At 42.3% G+C, this 13,963-nt stretch overlaps 1 protein-coding gene across 1 annotated transcript in view; it reads left to right on the top strand.

Moving 5' to 3' along the window:
• The first annotated feature begins 633 nt into the window (after nucleotides 1-633).
• brd7 (bromodomain containing 7) overlaps nucleotides 634-13,963 on the top strand; it is a 38,383-nt gene continuing 25,053 nt past the window's right edge. Inside the window, exons 1-3 of the mRNA XM_048606028.1 lie at nucleotides 634-785; nucleotides 7,475-7,677; nucleotides 9,820-9,949. Coding sequence (XP_048461985.1) covers nucleotides 662-785; nucleotides 7,475-7,677; nucleotides 9,820-9,949 — 457 coding nt within the window. The 5' untranslated portion in view covers nucleotides 634-661. The remainder of the gene's footprint in view (nucleotides 786-7,474; nucleotides 7,678-9,819; nucleotides 9,950-13,963) is intronic.

Raw genomic sequence — 13,963 nt, 5'->3', positions numbered from 1 at the left:
GAACTGTGGACTCTGTAAATCAAAAACAAAAACAGAAATTGCTGGAAAAGTTCAGCAGGTCTGGCAGCACCTGTGGACAGAAATCAGAGTTAACATTTTGAGTCAAGTTACCCTTCCACTGATGAAGGGTTACTGGACCCGAAATGTTAACTCTGATTTCTCTCCACCGATGTTGCTAGACCGGCTGAGCCTTTCTAGCAATTTCTGCTTTTGGTACAGTAAGATGTCTGTCACAACTCACAAATGGACAAAGAGCTAATAGATTTCTCTAAACAGGGACAATTTTGAGGATCCGAGACAACAAGGTGCAGGGCTGGATGAACACAGCAGGCCAAGCAGCATCATAGGAGCAGAAAGGCTGATGTTTCGGGCCTAGACCCTTCAATTTTGAGGATGGTCCACGTTTACGGCAGGAGTCTTGGTTAAAACCATTTTTGCTTTAACTGCTTATGGTGAATATAAACCCTCGTCTGTTGACATTATTCCCATTGTAATTCAATCTGCTAAATGAATACATTTAGCTCTATGAGCTGCAGTGGGTTGAGTTTGGAGATAGACAGCCCGCAGGCCATTGAGAGTTGACTGATCGATATGTCTCTCACTCTCTGGGTGCCTGTGGCTGGCGATCGATGTCTCTGTGTTTGTTTGCTGCTCCTGCCGGATGACAGGCGCCCGGCGCCTGCCTGGGGCTCGGGGCTGTCGCCGTCTCCATTGTCCGTGTCAGAGGCGCCCGGCAATGGGGAGGAAACACAAGAAGCACAAGGCGGACAAGCACGCAGCAGAGGGTAAGAGCGGCTCCCCGGGTGGATCTCCTCCTCACTCAGGCCGCTCTCCTACAGCTGGTCCCACCCCCGGGCTCCACGGCCGGGCCTAGTGCCCCGAACTGAACCAACACCGGGGCTACTCCGGAAAGCACTCGGCCCCGCTGAGAAAGGGAGGGAAGGGGATGTTTATTTGTTTTGAGGTTGTCTTACAGGAACCGGGGGTTTGGATTAGGGTGTGGAGAGGGTGGAGACGCTGCTGTGGGTGCTTGCTAATGTTGGTTGGTACCCCTCCCATAGCCTGAAACGTTACGGTGCCCCGGGGGAGGAGGTCCATCAAAAGCAGAATCAACACAGAATCTACCGCAGTCGTTATTTTTAAAGGGCAGCACCAATTGTTACTCTCTCTGTCTGTCCCTTTCTTCCTCCCCGCGCCTCCGCTAACCATATGCCTTTGCTCTTGGGTGTTTCTTCTCTGTTTGGGCCAGAGGTTCAAGTCGTGTTTTGTTGCGATTTATTTTAACACTCTGCAAGGATACACTTCGTTCTAGAACCCCGTGCGATGTCCCCGGGTTCTATCAGCAGCTTGTAGGGGTCACTCAACGGAGTGTTGTGGTACATTGTAACATCCTTCCTTCCTTACATAAACAGAAGGTGCTGGAGACACTCAGCAGCTCTGACAGCTTCCTACGAACAGAAAGGTGGAGTTAGCTTTTCGAGTCCAGTGACCCTTCACCGGAACATGTTTAGTAGCAAAAAAAATTGCGAGTACTTGCGGCTGGGGGACTCTCTGGTCACCTGCAGATATCCAAACCAAGTACCGAGAGAGTGCATGCAAGTAATCTCCACTCACTGCTTTAGACATAGGTCTGTGGGAGCATACAACACAAACCAAACAGTTTCAAGTGTTGGTTGACATCAGCTGAGGTTTTAGAGATTAAAACTGTATATGGGGGACATTAGAAGAAAGGCCACATACACTGCCTAAGCTGTGAGCACAGTAATTCGTAGTTTACTGCTGCTTCTCTGACTCAGTCCCTTCCAACCATTAGGTATTAGTTTGCAGGGCTATCTTGAACCAAATGGAAATAATCACAGGATGCAGTGGCAGGCCTTCAGCCTCTATTAGTGAGCTAGGATCCTCTGCATTGCTCAAAGATTGGTGTGGGTAGGATAAATTTTGGTTTGTTGGGCGTTGGCACCAATACTGGTGTAGAAGGGAACTGTTCCATTGGGATCGGCCTGATTTGAACTCTGCTGGGACCAGTGCCTTGGTGAATCAAATAGCTAGGGCTATACATAGGGCTTTAAACTAGTGGGGTGATAGGAGAAATGTAAGCTTACAAAGTAAGAGGATATGGCATCTTTGTAGGGTAACTATTTAGATAGTGATGTGCAGAGTGGGACAGGAAGGGACAGAGTTTGCAAACACAGAAAAGAAACATTAAATCAGGTCAAAAACAGAGAAATGGCAAATAGCCAAACTAATGGCTCTTTTACTTGCATGCGTAGAGTATTCAGAAAATAAATGAATTAACAACATAAACACTAAGAATATGATCTCCTATTCATTACAGAGGCATGGTTAGAAGGAGACCAAATTTAGGAACAGTATGTTCAAAGATATATGACATTTCAAAAGGATAGATGGGAAGGAAAGGACGGTGGAGTAGCATTGTTAGTACAGGTTGGAAAAAGTTTGATAGCAAAATGTAATCTTGAATTAAAGGATCTAGAATCCTTACCAGTAGAGGGAAGAAATTTTTAAAAAAGACACTGGTAGGCCCAGAATGGTAGCTTTGTGATGGGACAGAGAATAAGTTAGGAGTTAATGAAGGCAGCTATTAACCATGGGTGAGTTTAATCTTCATACAGATTGGAGTAGTCATATTGGCCACAAGGACAAATTCATAAGAGTATATTTGGGCCAGTTTCCTAGAACAAAATTTCGCAGATCCAAACAGGGATCAGGCTATTTTGGTTCTGGTGATCTGTAGTGAGGCAGTTTTAGTAAATGATCTCAGAGTTTAAGATCCCCAGGAAACAGTGACCAGAACATGATAGAATTTAGCATTTAGTTTGAAAAGGGGAAGCTTAGTATGGAAATAACTCTGCTGAACGTAAATTTGGTTAATTACAAAGGAATGAGGGTAGAGGTAGCTGGAGAGGACCAGGAAAGGAGGTTAACAGCAAAGGCTGTTGAGGAGCAATGGCATACATGTTTAAAAAAAAAAGTTTATGGCTCACAACAAAGATATATCCTTGTGAGGAAGGAGGATTCTGGAAAGGGAATAAGTCAATCATGCTTAATCAGGGAAGTTAAGGATAGCATCAAATTGACAAAAAAAACATAATGTGGCAAAGATTAGTGGTAATTCAGAGTATTGGGAAAGTTTTAAAAACCAATAAAAGACTACCAAAAAGAGGAAGAAGATAACTTTTTGAAGGAAAATTTACAAGTAATATCAAGATTGACAGCAAGAGCTTCTTTAAATATATAAGAAGGAAGAGACAGGCCAAAATTATCGTGAGCCACTGAGGGAATGAGGCTAAGGACATAATGGGGAACCAGGAAATGGTACAGAAGTTGAATAAATACTTTGCAGCAGTCTTCTTAGTAGAAGATGCTGTTGGCATTTGAAAAATACTAAATTAAGTGACAGAAGAAAGAGAGAAAATAACTACAATAACAATCGCTACAGGAAAAAAAAGTACTAGGGAAGGCATTGGGACTAAAGACCAATAAGTTCCCTATACCTGCTGGGAAACATCCTAGCATGTTAATAGAAGTAGCTACAAAGATAGTGGATGCACTAATAGTAATCTTCCAATAATCCTTGGTAAGGTCCCAGGTTAAGTTAAGTAAGTGGGCAGAAACTTAGCACATGGACTATAATATGGAAAAATGTGAGGTTATGCACTTTGGCAGGAAGAATAGAGAAGCTGAATTTTATTTAAATGGAGAAAAACGGCAGAAATCTATAGCACAGAGACATTGGGGAGCCCTCATGCATAAATCACAAAAAGCTTGCAATCAAGCTCAGCATGAAATAGGGAAGGCAAATAGAACATTGTCCTTTATTTCAAAGAGAATGCAGTATAAAAATAGGGAGGCCTTGCTAAAACTATAACAGGTACTAGCTGGGATACTGTAAACAGGTTTGATCCCCTTAACTAAAGAAAGATATTAGAGGCAATCTAAAGAAAATTCATTAGGGATGGAAGGACTGTCTTATGAAGAGAGGTCGAGCAAGTTGGGCCTGTATTCATTGGAGTTTAGAAGAATGAGAGGTGACTTTGTTGAAACATAAAATTCTTCGCAGATTTGACAGTATAGGTGCAGAAAGATTGTTTCCCTTTGTGGGAGAGTCTAGGACCAGAGAGCGTAATCTCAGAGTAAGGACTCACCAATTTAAGACAGACATGAGAAGGAATTTCTTCTTTCTCACAATATAGAATTCTTTACCTCAAGCTGTAGAGGCAGGGTTGTTAATTTTATTCAAGACTGAGATAAACAGATATTTAATTATTAAGAGAATCAAGAGTTATGGGGAAAAGACAGGAAAGTGGAATTGAAGAATATCAGATTGGACATGATCTCATTGAATGGCAGAGTGGTCTTGATGAGCTGAATGGCCTATTTATGCTCCTGTGTGTTATGGTCTCAGAGCAGTTTATATGAATGGAATATTTTTAAGTAGAATGCTCTTCCGCTCTACAAAAGGCACTACAGTAATTTATTGATTTCCTCCCTGTACATTCTTTGAAGCTGAACTGGACTGTTTGTAACTTCAGTGTCCTACGTAACTCTAAGCTGAGATTCTAACTCCATATCCTCTCCATTGCCAAGAAATGTTACTTTATTTCCATCATGCCTTTCTTCACTCCTGCCTTAGCCCATCTGCAGTTGCAATCCTCAGCAATGCTTAATATTACCTCCAAATTGACTGTTCCAGTCATCTCCTAACCAGTTTCCCAGCTTCTACTGTCTAGCAGGTTTATGTCCACACCTTAACTCACCAAGTCCACTGCACCCATCATCTCTTTGCTCACTGACCAACACTGGCTGCTGGTATAGCAAAGTCTAAAATTTAAAATTTTCACCATTGTGTTCAAATCCCTTTCTTTGCCACCTCTTCCAACCTTGTCTCCCTCTCGGGTATCTGTTTTCCTCCAGCTCTTACCTCTTGTCTATCTTCCACTCTCCTTGTCCCAACATTGATAAACGTCTCTTCAGCTGTCCAGGTCATAAACTCTAGAATTTCCATCTCCAAACTCCTATTCTACATCTCTTTGCTCTTTTAAGAAAATGCTTAAAATCTACCACTTTGACCATGTGTTTGGTCATTCTCCTAATATCTCCTTTGACAATGTCAGTTTTTGTTACTCTTTAGTGGAGTGCTTTAGGAGTTTCAATTCTATAAAGGTGATAAATGCATGCTGTTGTATTTGCAGCCTGCACTCTATCAACAATGTACAGTACACTGGTCACCCTGTTTTACTTTAAAAAGTTTCTGTGTTCTCATTGAACGATAAAGTTTACTGAAAGCAGTTTCTTCCCTATAGATTGTTTGATTATTAATTTACTGGCAGGAGCTGCAAAATGCTGATCTCCAAATATCCTATTCATTTACTGCCCACTCCCTTTTCTCACAAAGGTCCTCAGATATATTACTGCCTCTCAGCTTTCCCCCCTGCTTCTACCAGAATGTCACGAGCTCTGGTTTCTGTATGGGCCATAAGACTAAGACCTCAGTGGCCTGAGTCGCGATTCTGATCCCATTTAGTTATCTCTGCACAGGCTTTGATGTTTGAGCACACCATCTTCATTCATTGCCTTTCTTCCATTGTCTAGCTAAGACTGTTCTGTTAATTGACTTCCTGTCTTCAGGCTGTTAATACACCTTCAGCAAAAGCTTATTTTCTGTCTCTGCCCACTAAGTGTGGAAGTAAGAGGTCATCCCTAGTTGGAATTAATTGGAGTTATCCCCAGAGTTCTGACCAATATTTATCCCTCAATCAGTGTCACGAGCAGATTATCTAGTCATTATTACAATGGTGTTTGTAGGAGTTTACTTCATGTAAATTGGTGATGTGTTTCCTACATTACACAGTGACCACATTTCAAAAAGTACTTCCTAGGTCTTTGAGAAGTCCAGGGGTCATTAAACGTATCTGGAATACTTGAAGCAAAATAAAACTTTTAAAACAGAAAATACGTCTTCAAATGCAGCCTGATTGTGCTGGTTTATGGTGGATTTTACAAGCAATGATATACAAATATGTTTGAGGTAAACTTGAAGGAAATAAGCATTTCTCAAACCTAAAGTGGATACAACTAGATCACTGACTGTATCCAGGGTGGAAATCTTTGGCCAACTTGCTGATCTCCCTTTTGATTAGTTAGCCATTAGCAGCTTGAGGTGAATTTCCACTGCTCTGCAGCAAGATTCTTGTCTTTCCCAGTCTCCTAGATTCTCACTGGATAGAGTTTTTATCTGATATCAAGAGTAACTTGATGGAAGAGGCTGAAAATCTTCTCTTTTCTATTTAGTACCTCATTGGCTTAGAATTTATGTTAAATAATTCAGTTTGGGTTTGTTAATCCTCTTCAACCTGGAGAAGAATGAGCTTTAGGGTATGATTGTGTGCAAGATTGGTCTCTGAAAATTAATACTATACAAGATGGTGCCATTGATTGTAAATCTCTCGGAATATGGCTCACATCTTCTAAACAGCAGTGATCATCTGATTGCCCCTCTGGTCGTAGATTTTCCCAATTCAATGCTGCTCCTCACTTCCTTCTTGATTGTCTGACTCCAGCTGTCTTAGCAATACAGTGTCCTTTGGGAATATCCATCGAGTGAAGTAAAGTTGGGAGAAGATAGGGAACATTCTTTTTTGTTGAACTTGTTTCAAAGGCCCAATCTTTAAATGTGGATCTACGGACGAGTGAATCAGTAAGTGGGTTGGACGGGTGAGGAAGTAGATTGATGAGTGACTCGGTAGTCAGGTCGAGGGATTGGTCAAATCTGTTGAGGGGGAGGTGAGTAGTCAGGTAAGGTTGGATGGTGGTGGGGTAGCTGGGTGATTGGGGAATCAGTTATGTAGTTACTGGGTTGATAGATTAAAACAGTCTATCTAACGCTTCCTGGATAGTGACACAAGTAAGCACCATGGAACTGTCCCAAGTCTCCGAATTGCGTCAGAACTTGCATTGGATTCTGATGTGCATCTTTAATGATATGTTCGGTTTCTGGTGGTCTGATGATTGGAATGTTGTTTTGAACGTGATTTTACTAAATGATATTGTGCTGCAGTTGGCTTCAGTATGTTGCTTGTAGATGCAAAATTGCAATTTGTTAATCAACTCTCATTCTCAAATACTTGTGTTTTTCTGAAGTGTAAGATTTCACCCAGCACAGTGAAATTGAATAAGTATCTGCCTGCCTTGAAATGTTATGGCTTTGAAGAATTAAGTCTTGTGGTAGTATACCTAACCCTGGACCAGGAGACCTGGGTTCAAGTCTCACCTGCTCCACGGGTGTATAATAACATCTTTTGAACAGATTGATTGGAAAAATAGGTTAACTCTCCTAATGTGATTCTCTTCACTCTCAAAATGAACTCTAACTTTTTCTGTTGGGATCTTTCTTCTAAGTGAGTGATGAGTACTACCAGACTCTACAGCTGGTTATTCTTTTGCTTCACAGAATATACCGATAAACCTCTAAAGCTGGTGCTCAAAGTGGGTGGTAGTGAAATAACAGAATTGTCGACAGCAAGTTTAGGGCATGAGTCAAGTTTAATTGAAGATAAATGCGATCATGACAAACACAAGGAGAAAAAGAAAAAGAAGAAAAAGAAAACTGAAAAAGAGAAACGCACAACCCCAGATGAAAGAAAAAGAAGAAAGGTATGTGTTACAACATATGCAAATATACAACTTTGTACAAGCAAACCAAGAATGTGAAAAGCAGTTTGTCGTTCACAATCTTGAATTGTTTAAATCAAAAGCATCAACAAAGTAACCAGAGTTCGAGTTAATGTGCGTAAACAAGAAGCAGTTTGTTACAGTTACATTTGCCCACAGAATGTTCTGTTTTTGCACGGAGGTTTGTAGTAATTAAAGAGCCAACACAGTGTGGTGCCCTCTACAGGAATTTGGGACATGTCTGAATCGAGGAAGCAACCATGTATCTCTTTTTATATCAAAGAATCTTTCCCGAGATGTGCAGAGTCTGAATCAAGAAGTTGAATATTTAATTCAACGCCAAATCATAGAACGTGGAATAAAGATGAGATTATTTTACTGAAAGGGAGACATGTTGCCAAAACTGCTCACCTTGTACTCATCACAATGAATGCAAGAGTTCTGAATTTCCAACACTCTCTACGGTTTATAATGCTGGAGAAAAGGGTGCTGATAGGTTGCTAAGTCAGCTCTGATTGGCTGAAGTATTGTGATAGATAAAGTACCAGGTAATGACAGGCTCTTTAAGATCCTGCATTATTCAATAAAGGCTGAAGGCTTGAACAAATTATTTTTGTTTTGCAGAGAATGGTCCTTGTGTATAAATGTATATTACTTCTCACAAATTCATAGAGATGTACAGCATGGAAACAGACCCTTTGGTCCAACTTGTCCATGCCAACTAGATATCCTACATTTAATATCGCACTATTTGCCAGCATTTGGCCCATATCCCTTGAAACCCTTCCTATTCATATACCCATCCAGATGCCTTTTAGATGTTATAATTGTACCAGCCTCTAGCACTTCCTCCGGCAGCTCATTCCATACATGCAGCACCCTGTGTGTGAAAAAGTTGCCCCATAGGTCCCTTTTAAATCTTTCCCCTCTCACCTTAAACTTATGCCATCTAGTTTTGGACTCCCCTACCCTGGGGAAAAGACCTTGACTGTCGACTCTATCCATGCCCTTCATGATTTTATAAACTTCTATAAGGTCGCCCCTCGGTCTCCAATGCTCCAGGGTTCCGACCTATTCAGCCTTTCCCTTTAGCTCAAACCCTCCAACCCTGGCAACATCCTTGTGAATCTTTTCTGAACCCTTTCAAGTTTCACAACAACCTTCTTATAGCAAGGAGACCAGAATTGAATGCTGTATTCCAAAAGTGGCCTAACCAATATCCTGTATACCTGCAGCATGACCTCCCAACTCCTATGCTCAATGCACTGACCAATAAAGGCAAGTGTACCAAATGCCTTCTTCACTATCCTATCTACCTGGGACTCCACTTTCAAGGAACTATGAACCTTTGTTTGTTTGACACCACTCCCCAGGATTGTACCATAAAGTATATAAGTCCTGCCCTGATTTGTCCTACCAAAAGCAGTACCTCACATTTATCTAAATTAAACTGCATCTCCGTGGCCCATTCGTTCATCTGTTCAAAGTCCCGTTTTACTCTAAGGTAACCTTTGCTGTCCACTACACCACCAAAGTTGGTGTCATCTGCAAACTTACTAACCATACTTCCTATATTCACATCCAAATCATTTATCTAAATGACAAAAACCAGTGGACCCAGCATCATTCCTTGCGGCACACCGCTGGTCACAGGCCTCCAGTCTGAAAAGCAATCTTCTGCCATCACCTTCTGTCTCCTAACTTCAATGGCTAGTTCTTCCTGTATTCCATGTGATGTAACTTTGCTAACCAGTCTACCATGTAGAACATTGTTGAAAGCCTTACTGAAATCCTTATAGACAACATACACCTCATCTACATCAGTTTTCTCATCACTTCTTCAAACAACTTAATCAAGTTAGTGAGACATTCCTGTTTCATGTATTTGAACGATGAGTCTCTTGGCAAGATACTGTTATGGTGAAGCTGCCACGGAATCGGGACAATCTGATTTCTATGTTGTGCAGAGCACTGATAACCTCAAATGTTGCTGTTAGCAAAAAAAAAATCCAAGTCATTAAATTGTTCCCACTTTCACATTCAATACTTTGTGATTTCATTCTGATTATTAGAGATCCAGGTGGAAAAGTAAATATTATTGAAAACTGTTTAATCTCCCTTTAGGATGAAAAGAAAAAGCGGGAGAAAGAACCTGCTGTCAGTGAACGGGAAGAGGAAGAAAGGAGTCGATCTCCTGCGAGGTTTGAAATGCCACCAGAAAGACACATCACATCTCCTCTAATAAAAATAGAAGGTGAGTTTTTGATATTTTACAAAAAATCTCTCTTATACTTTAACTTTATGCACTGACTTTTTCAGTGTTAAATGGGAGCTAGCAGCAGTAATCAGGTCAGCGGCGCTGTGACTAGTCCTGGGCTCAGAGGGAAAGGGTGCAGTCAGATAGAACGATACTATTAGGAGACTGAGTTGTGAGGGGGACAGACAGGAGATTCTGTGGCTGCAGAAGAGACACCAGGATGGTGTGTTGCCTCCTGGGTGCCAGGGTCAAGGATGTCTCTGAGCGGGTGCAGAACATCTGAAAGGGGAGGGTGAACAGCCAGAAGTCATTGTGCACATTGGTACAAATGGATGGGGTCCTGTGATATGATTATAGGGAGTTAGGTAAGAAGTTAAAAATCAGGACCTGAAGGGTACTGATCTCCGGATTACTCCCACTGCCACGCACCACAGAGGATAGAAATAAAAAGATAGGCCAGATGAATGGGTGGCTGAGGAGCTGGTGTAGGGGGTAAGGTTTTCAGTTCTTGGATCATTGGGATCACTTCTGGGATAGAGGTGACCTGTACAAGAAGGACGGGTTACACTTGAACGGAGGAGGTCCAATATCCTCGTGGGGAGATTTGCTAGTGTTATCTACGAGGGTTTAAACTAGTTTGCCAGGAGTTGGGACTCTGAATAAGAGAGGGCCCATCGAGAAGTCAGGGGAAAATACATTAGCCATCAAGGGCAAGTTTACTGTTCAGGATAGCTGGGGTTCAGTAAAGGGAGGAAAAAGATTTCTGGTTTAAAGTGCATTTATTTCAACATACAAGGCCTGACTGGGAAGGCAGATGAGCTCAGAGCGTGGATTGGCTCTGGGGACTGGGATATTATAGCCATAACAGAAACGTGGCTGAGAGAAGGGCAGGACTGGCAGCTGAATGTTCTACAGAAGCTACAGGTGTGACAGAAGTACAAGTAAGCGAGGAGGGGGAGTTGAGATAACAAGGTGTAGAGCTGGATGAACACAGCAGGCCAAGCAGCATCAGAGGAGCATGAAGGCTGACGATTCGGGCCTAGACCCTCCTTCAGAAAATAGGAGGGGGAGTTGCCCTTTTGATAAGGGAGGACATAACAATAGTGCTTAGAGAGGACATTCTTAAGGGATCGTCAAATGAAGCCAAAAACCAAAGTTGCTGGAAAAGCTCAGCACGTCTGGCAGCATCTGTGAAGAAAAAAAATCAGAGTTAACATTTTGGGTCCGGTGACCCGAGGACGGGGTTCTGAGGAAGGGTCACTGGACCCAAAACATTAACTCTGATATTGTTTTTGGCCTCATTTGATGATCCCTTAAGAATATTCTCTCTAAGCACTGTTTTTATGTCGTCCCTTTTGCAGCAACTTCTGTTTTTGTTCCTGATTTACAGCATCCGCAGTTGTTTCGGTTTTTATCAAATGAGGCCATTTGGTTAGAACTAAGAAACAAGAAGGGGATGGTCACTCTGTTGAGGCTGTGTAATAGACCCCCAAATAGCCAGCGGGAACTAGAGGAACAGATGTGTAGAGAGATTGCGGATACCTGTGGGAATAATAGAGTAGAATTGGTTGGAGATTTTAATTTATCGTGTATTAACTGGGCCACCCAGAAGGCAAAATTCATCAAATACGTCCAAGAAAGTTTCCTAAATCAATATGTAGAGGGCCCTACTCAGGAGGGTGCAACACTGGACCTCCCGTTAGGAAACAAGGTCGGGCAAGTGACTGAAGTGTCAGTCGGAGAGCGCTTTGGGTTCAGTGACCATAACTCTCTCAGTTTTAACATAGTTATGGAAAATGATAGGACAGGCCCACACATAAAGGTGCTGAACTTCAGCTGGGCCAATTTTGGGGCCATTAGGCAGGATCTAGCAAAGGTCGATTGGGTGAGTCTGTTTGAAGGAAAAGGAACGAGTGGCAAATGGGAGGCTTTTAAAAGTGTGATATCAAGAATCTTGGGGTGAAGGGAAAAGCTGGCAGATTTAGGGATCCCTGGCTGGTAAGGGATATTGAGGCTCTGGTCAGGAAAAAGAAGAAGGCCTACTTTGCATTTAAGCTATCGGGCTCGAGTGAATCCCTAGATAACTATAAAAGGTATAGGAGCACACTTATGAGGGAAATCAGATGAGCAAAAGGAGGGTATGAGATGGATCTGGCAGATAAGGTTAAAGATAATCTCAAGAGGTTCTATATCTATATTAAGAGTAAGAGGGTGGCTAGGGAGAGAATAGGTCCCCTTAAAGGTCAGCATGGCAATCCTAGTTATGAAACAACAGGAGATGGGGGAGATTTTTAATGAATATTTCTCCTCACTGTTTATCGAGGAGAGAATCATGGATGCTAAGGAAACGAGGGAAACAAGTGGGGATATTTTGGACCATATACGCATTACCAGAGAGGAGGTGTTTGCAGGCTTAAAGCGCATTAAGGTGGATAAATCCCCTGGGCTCGATCTAATCCATCCTCAGACATTGTGGGAGACTAGAGCAGAAATTGCAGAGGCCCTTGCAGAGATTTTTGCTTCATCTTTAGCCACTGGTGAAGTTCTAGCAGACTGGAGGGTGGCTAATGTTTAAGAAAGGTAGCAAAGATAAGCCAGGGAGCTACAGGCCAATGAACCTGACATTAGTGGTAGGCATGTTATTGGAGGGGATACTGAGGGGCAGGATCAACCAACATTTGGATAGTCAAGGTAAGATTAGGGATAGTCAGCATGGATTTGTGCGCGGGAAGTCAATGTCTGACCAATCTTTCAGAGTTTTCCAAAGAGATAGATGAGGGTAGGGCAGTGGATGTTGTCTATATGGACTTTAGTAAGGCCTTTGACAAGGTCCCACACAGCCGGCTGGTCACGAATGTTAGGTCGCATGGGATCCAGGGAGAGCTAGCTAATTGGATTCAAAATTGGCTCGATGGTAAGAAGCAGAGGGTGATGGTTGAAGGTATTTCTCGGACTGGAGGCCTGTACCTAGTGGTGTGCCACGGGTCGTGTTGGAATCTTTGTTATTTGTTATTTACATAAATGATCTGGATGGGAATGTACAAGGCATGATTAATTAGGAGGTATTGTTGATAGTGAGGAAGGTTATCAAAAATTACAGAGGGATCTTGATCAGATGGGGAAGTGGGCTGATGATTTGCAAATGCAGTTCAATACAGATAGGTGTGCGGTGTTGCACTTTGGAAAGTCAAACCGAGGTAGGACTTATACAGTAAATGGTAAGGTCCTAAGGAGTGTTGTGGAACAGAGGGACCAAGGAGTACAAGAGCATAGTTCATTGAAAATGGTGTCACAGGTGGACAGGGTGGTGAAGAAGGTATTTAGAATGCTGGCCTTCATCAGAGTTGAAGTGTAGGAGTTGGGGCATTATGTTACTGTTGTACAAGTCGTGATAAGACCACATATGGTCTTTTTCCCAGGGATGGGGAATTGAAAACTAGAGGGCATAGGTTTAAGTTGAGAGGGGAAAGATTTAAGAAGGACCTGAGGGGCAACGTCTTCATGCAGAGAGTGGTGCATATATGGAATGGGCTGCCGGAGAGAGTGGTTGAGGCAGGTATAATAGCAACATCTTAAAAATCATTTGGATAGCTACGTTGCTGGGACGGTTTTAGAGGGATATGGACCAAATGCGGGCAATTGGAACGAGCTGAGTGAGCACTATGGTCAACATGGTTTAGGCCAAAGGCCCTGTTTTCCATGTGTATTACTCTGACATTTTTCATACTCTGATACAGTTTGAGAAACTGTGCAGTTGATCTTATAGAACTCTTTAGCCGATTTTGAATGTTTTACTCTGTATTCTTTTGTGTTTGTTAAGGGATGTCAGTGCTGGGAAGTGAGTTCTCACTCTGAATATCCACTGTCTACATCATGCTACTCATAGGCCGTATACAGAAAGATAGAATCTACAGCACAGAAGATACCACTCAGTGTGTCTTGCCAGCAATGGATCTTTGAAAGAGTAATCTTGCTTATCTCATACACCCATATGTATTCAGAATTACTTAT

This window comes from Rhincodon typus, chromosome 15 (genome assembly GCF_021869965.1).
Source record: "Rhincodon typus isolate 14 chromosome 15, sRhiTyp1.1, whole genome shotgun sequence".
NCBI lineage: Eukaryota > Metazoa > Chordata > Chondrichthyes > Orectolobiformes > Rhincodontidae > Rhincodon > Rhincodon typus.
The sequence above is the reverse complement of the archived record's forward strand: the minus strand, read 5'-3'. Positions and strand labels throughout refer to the sequence as shown.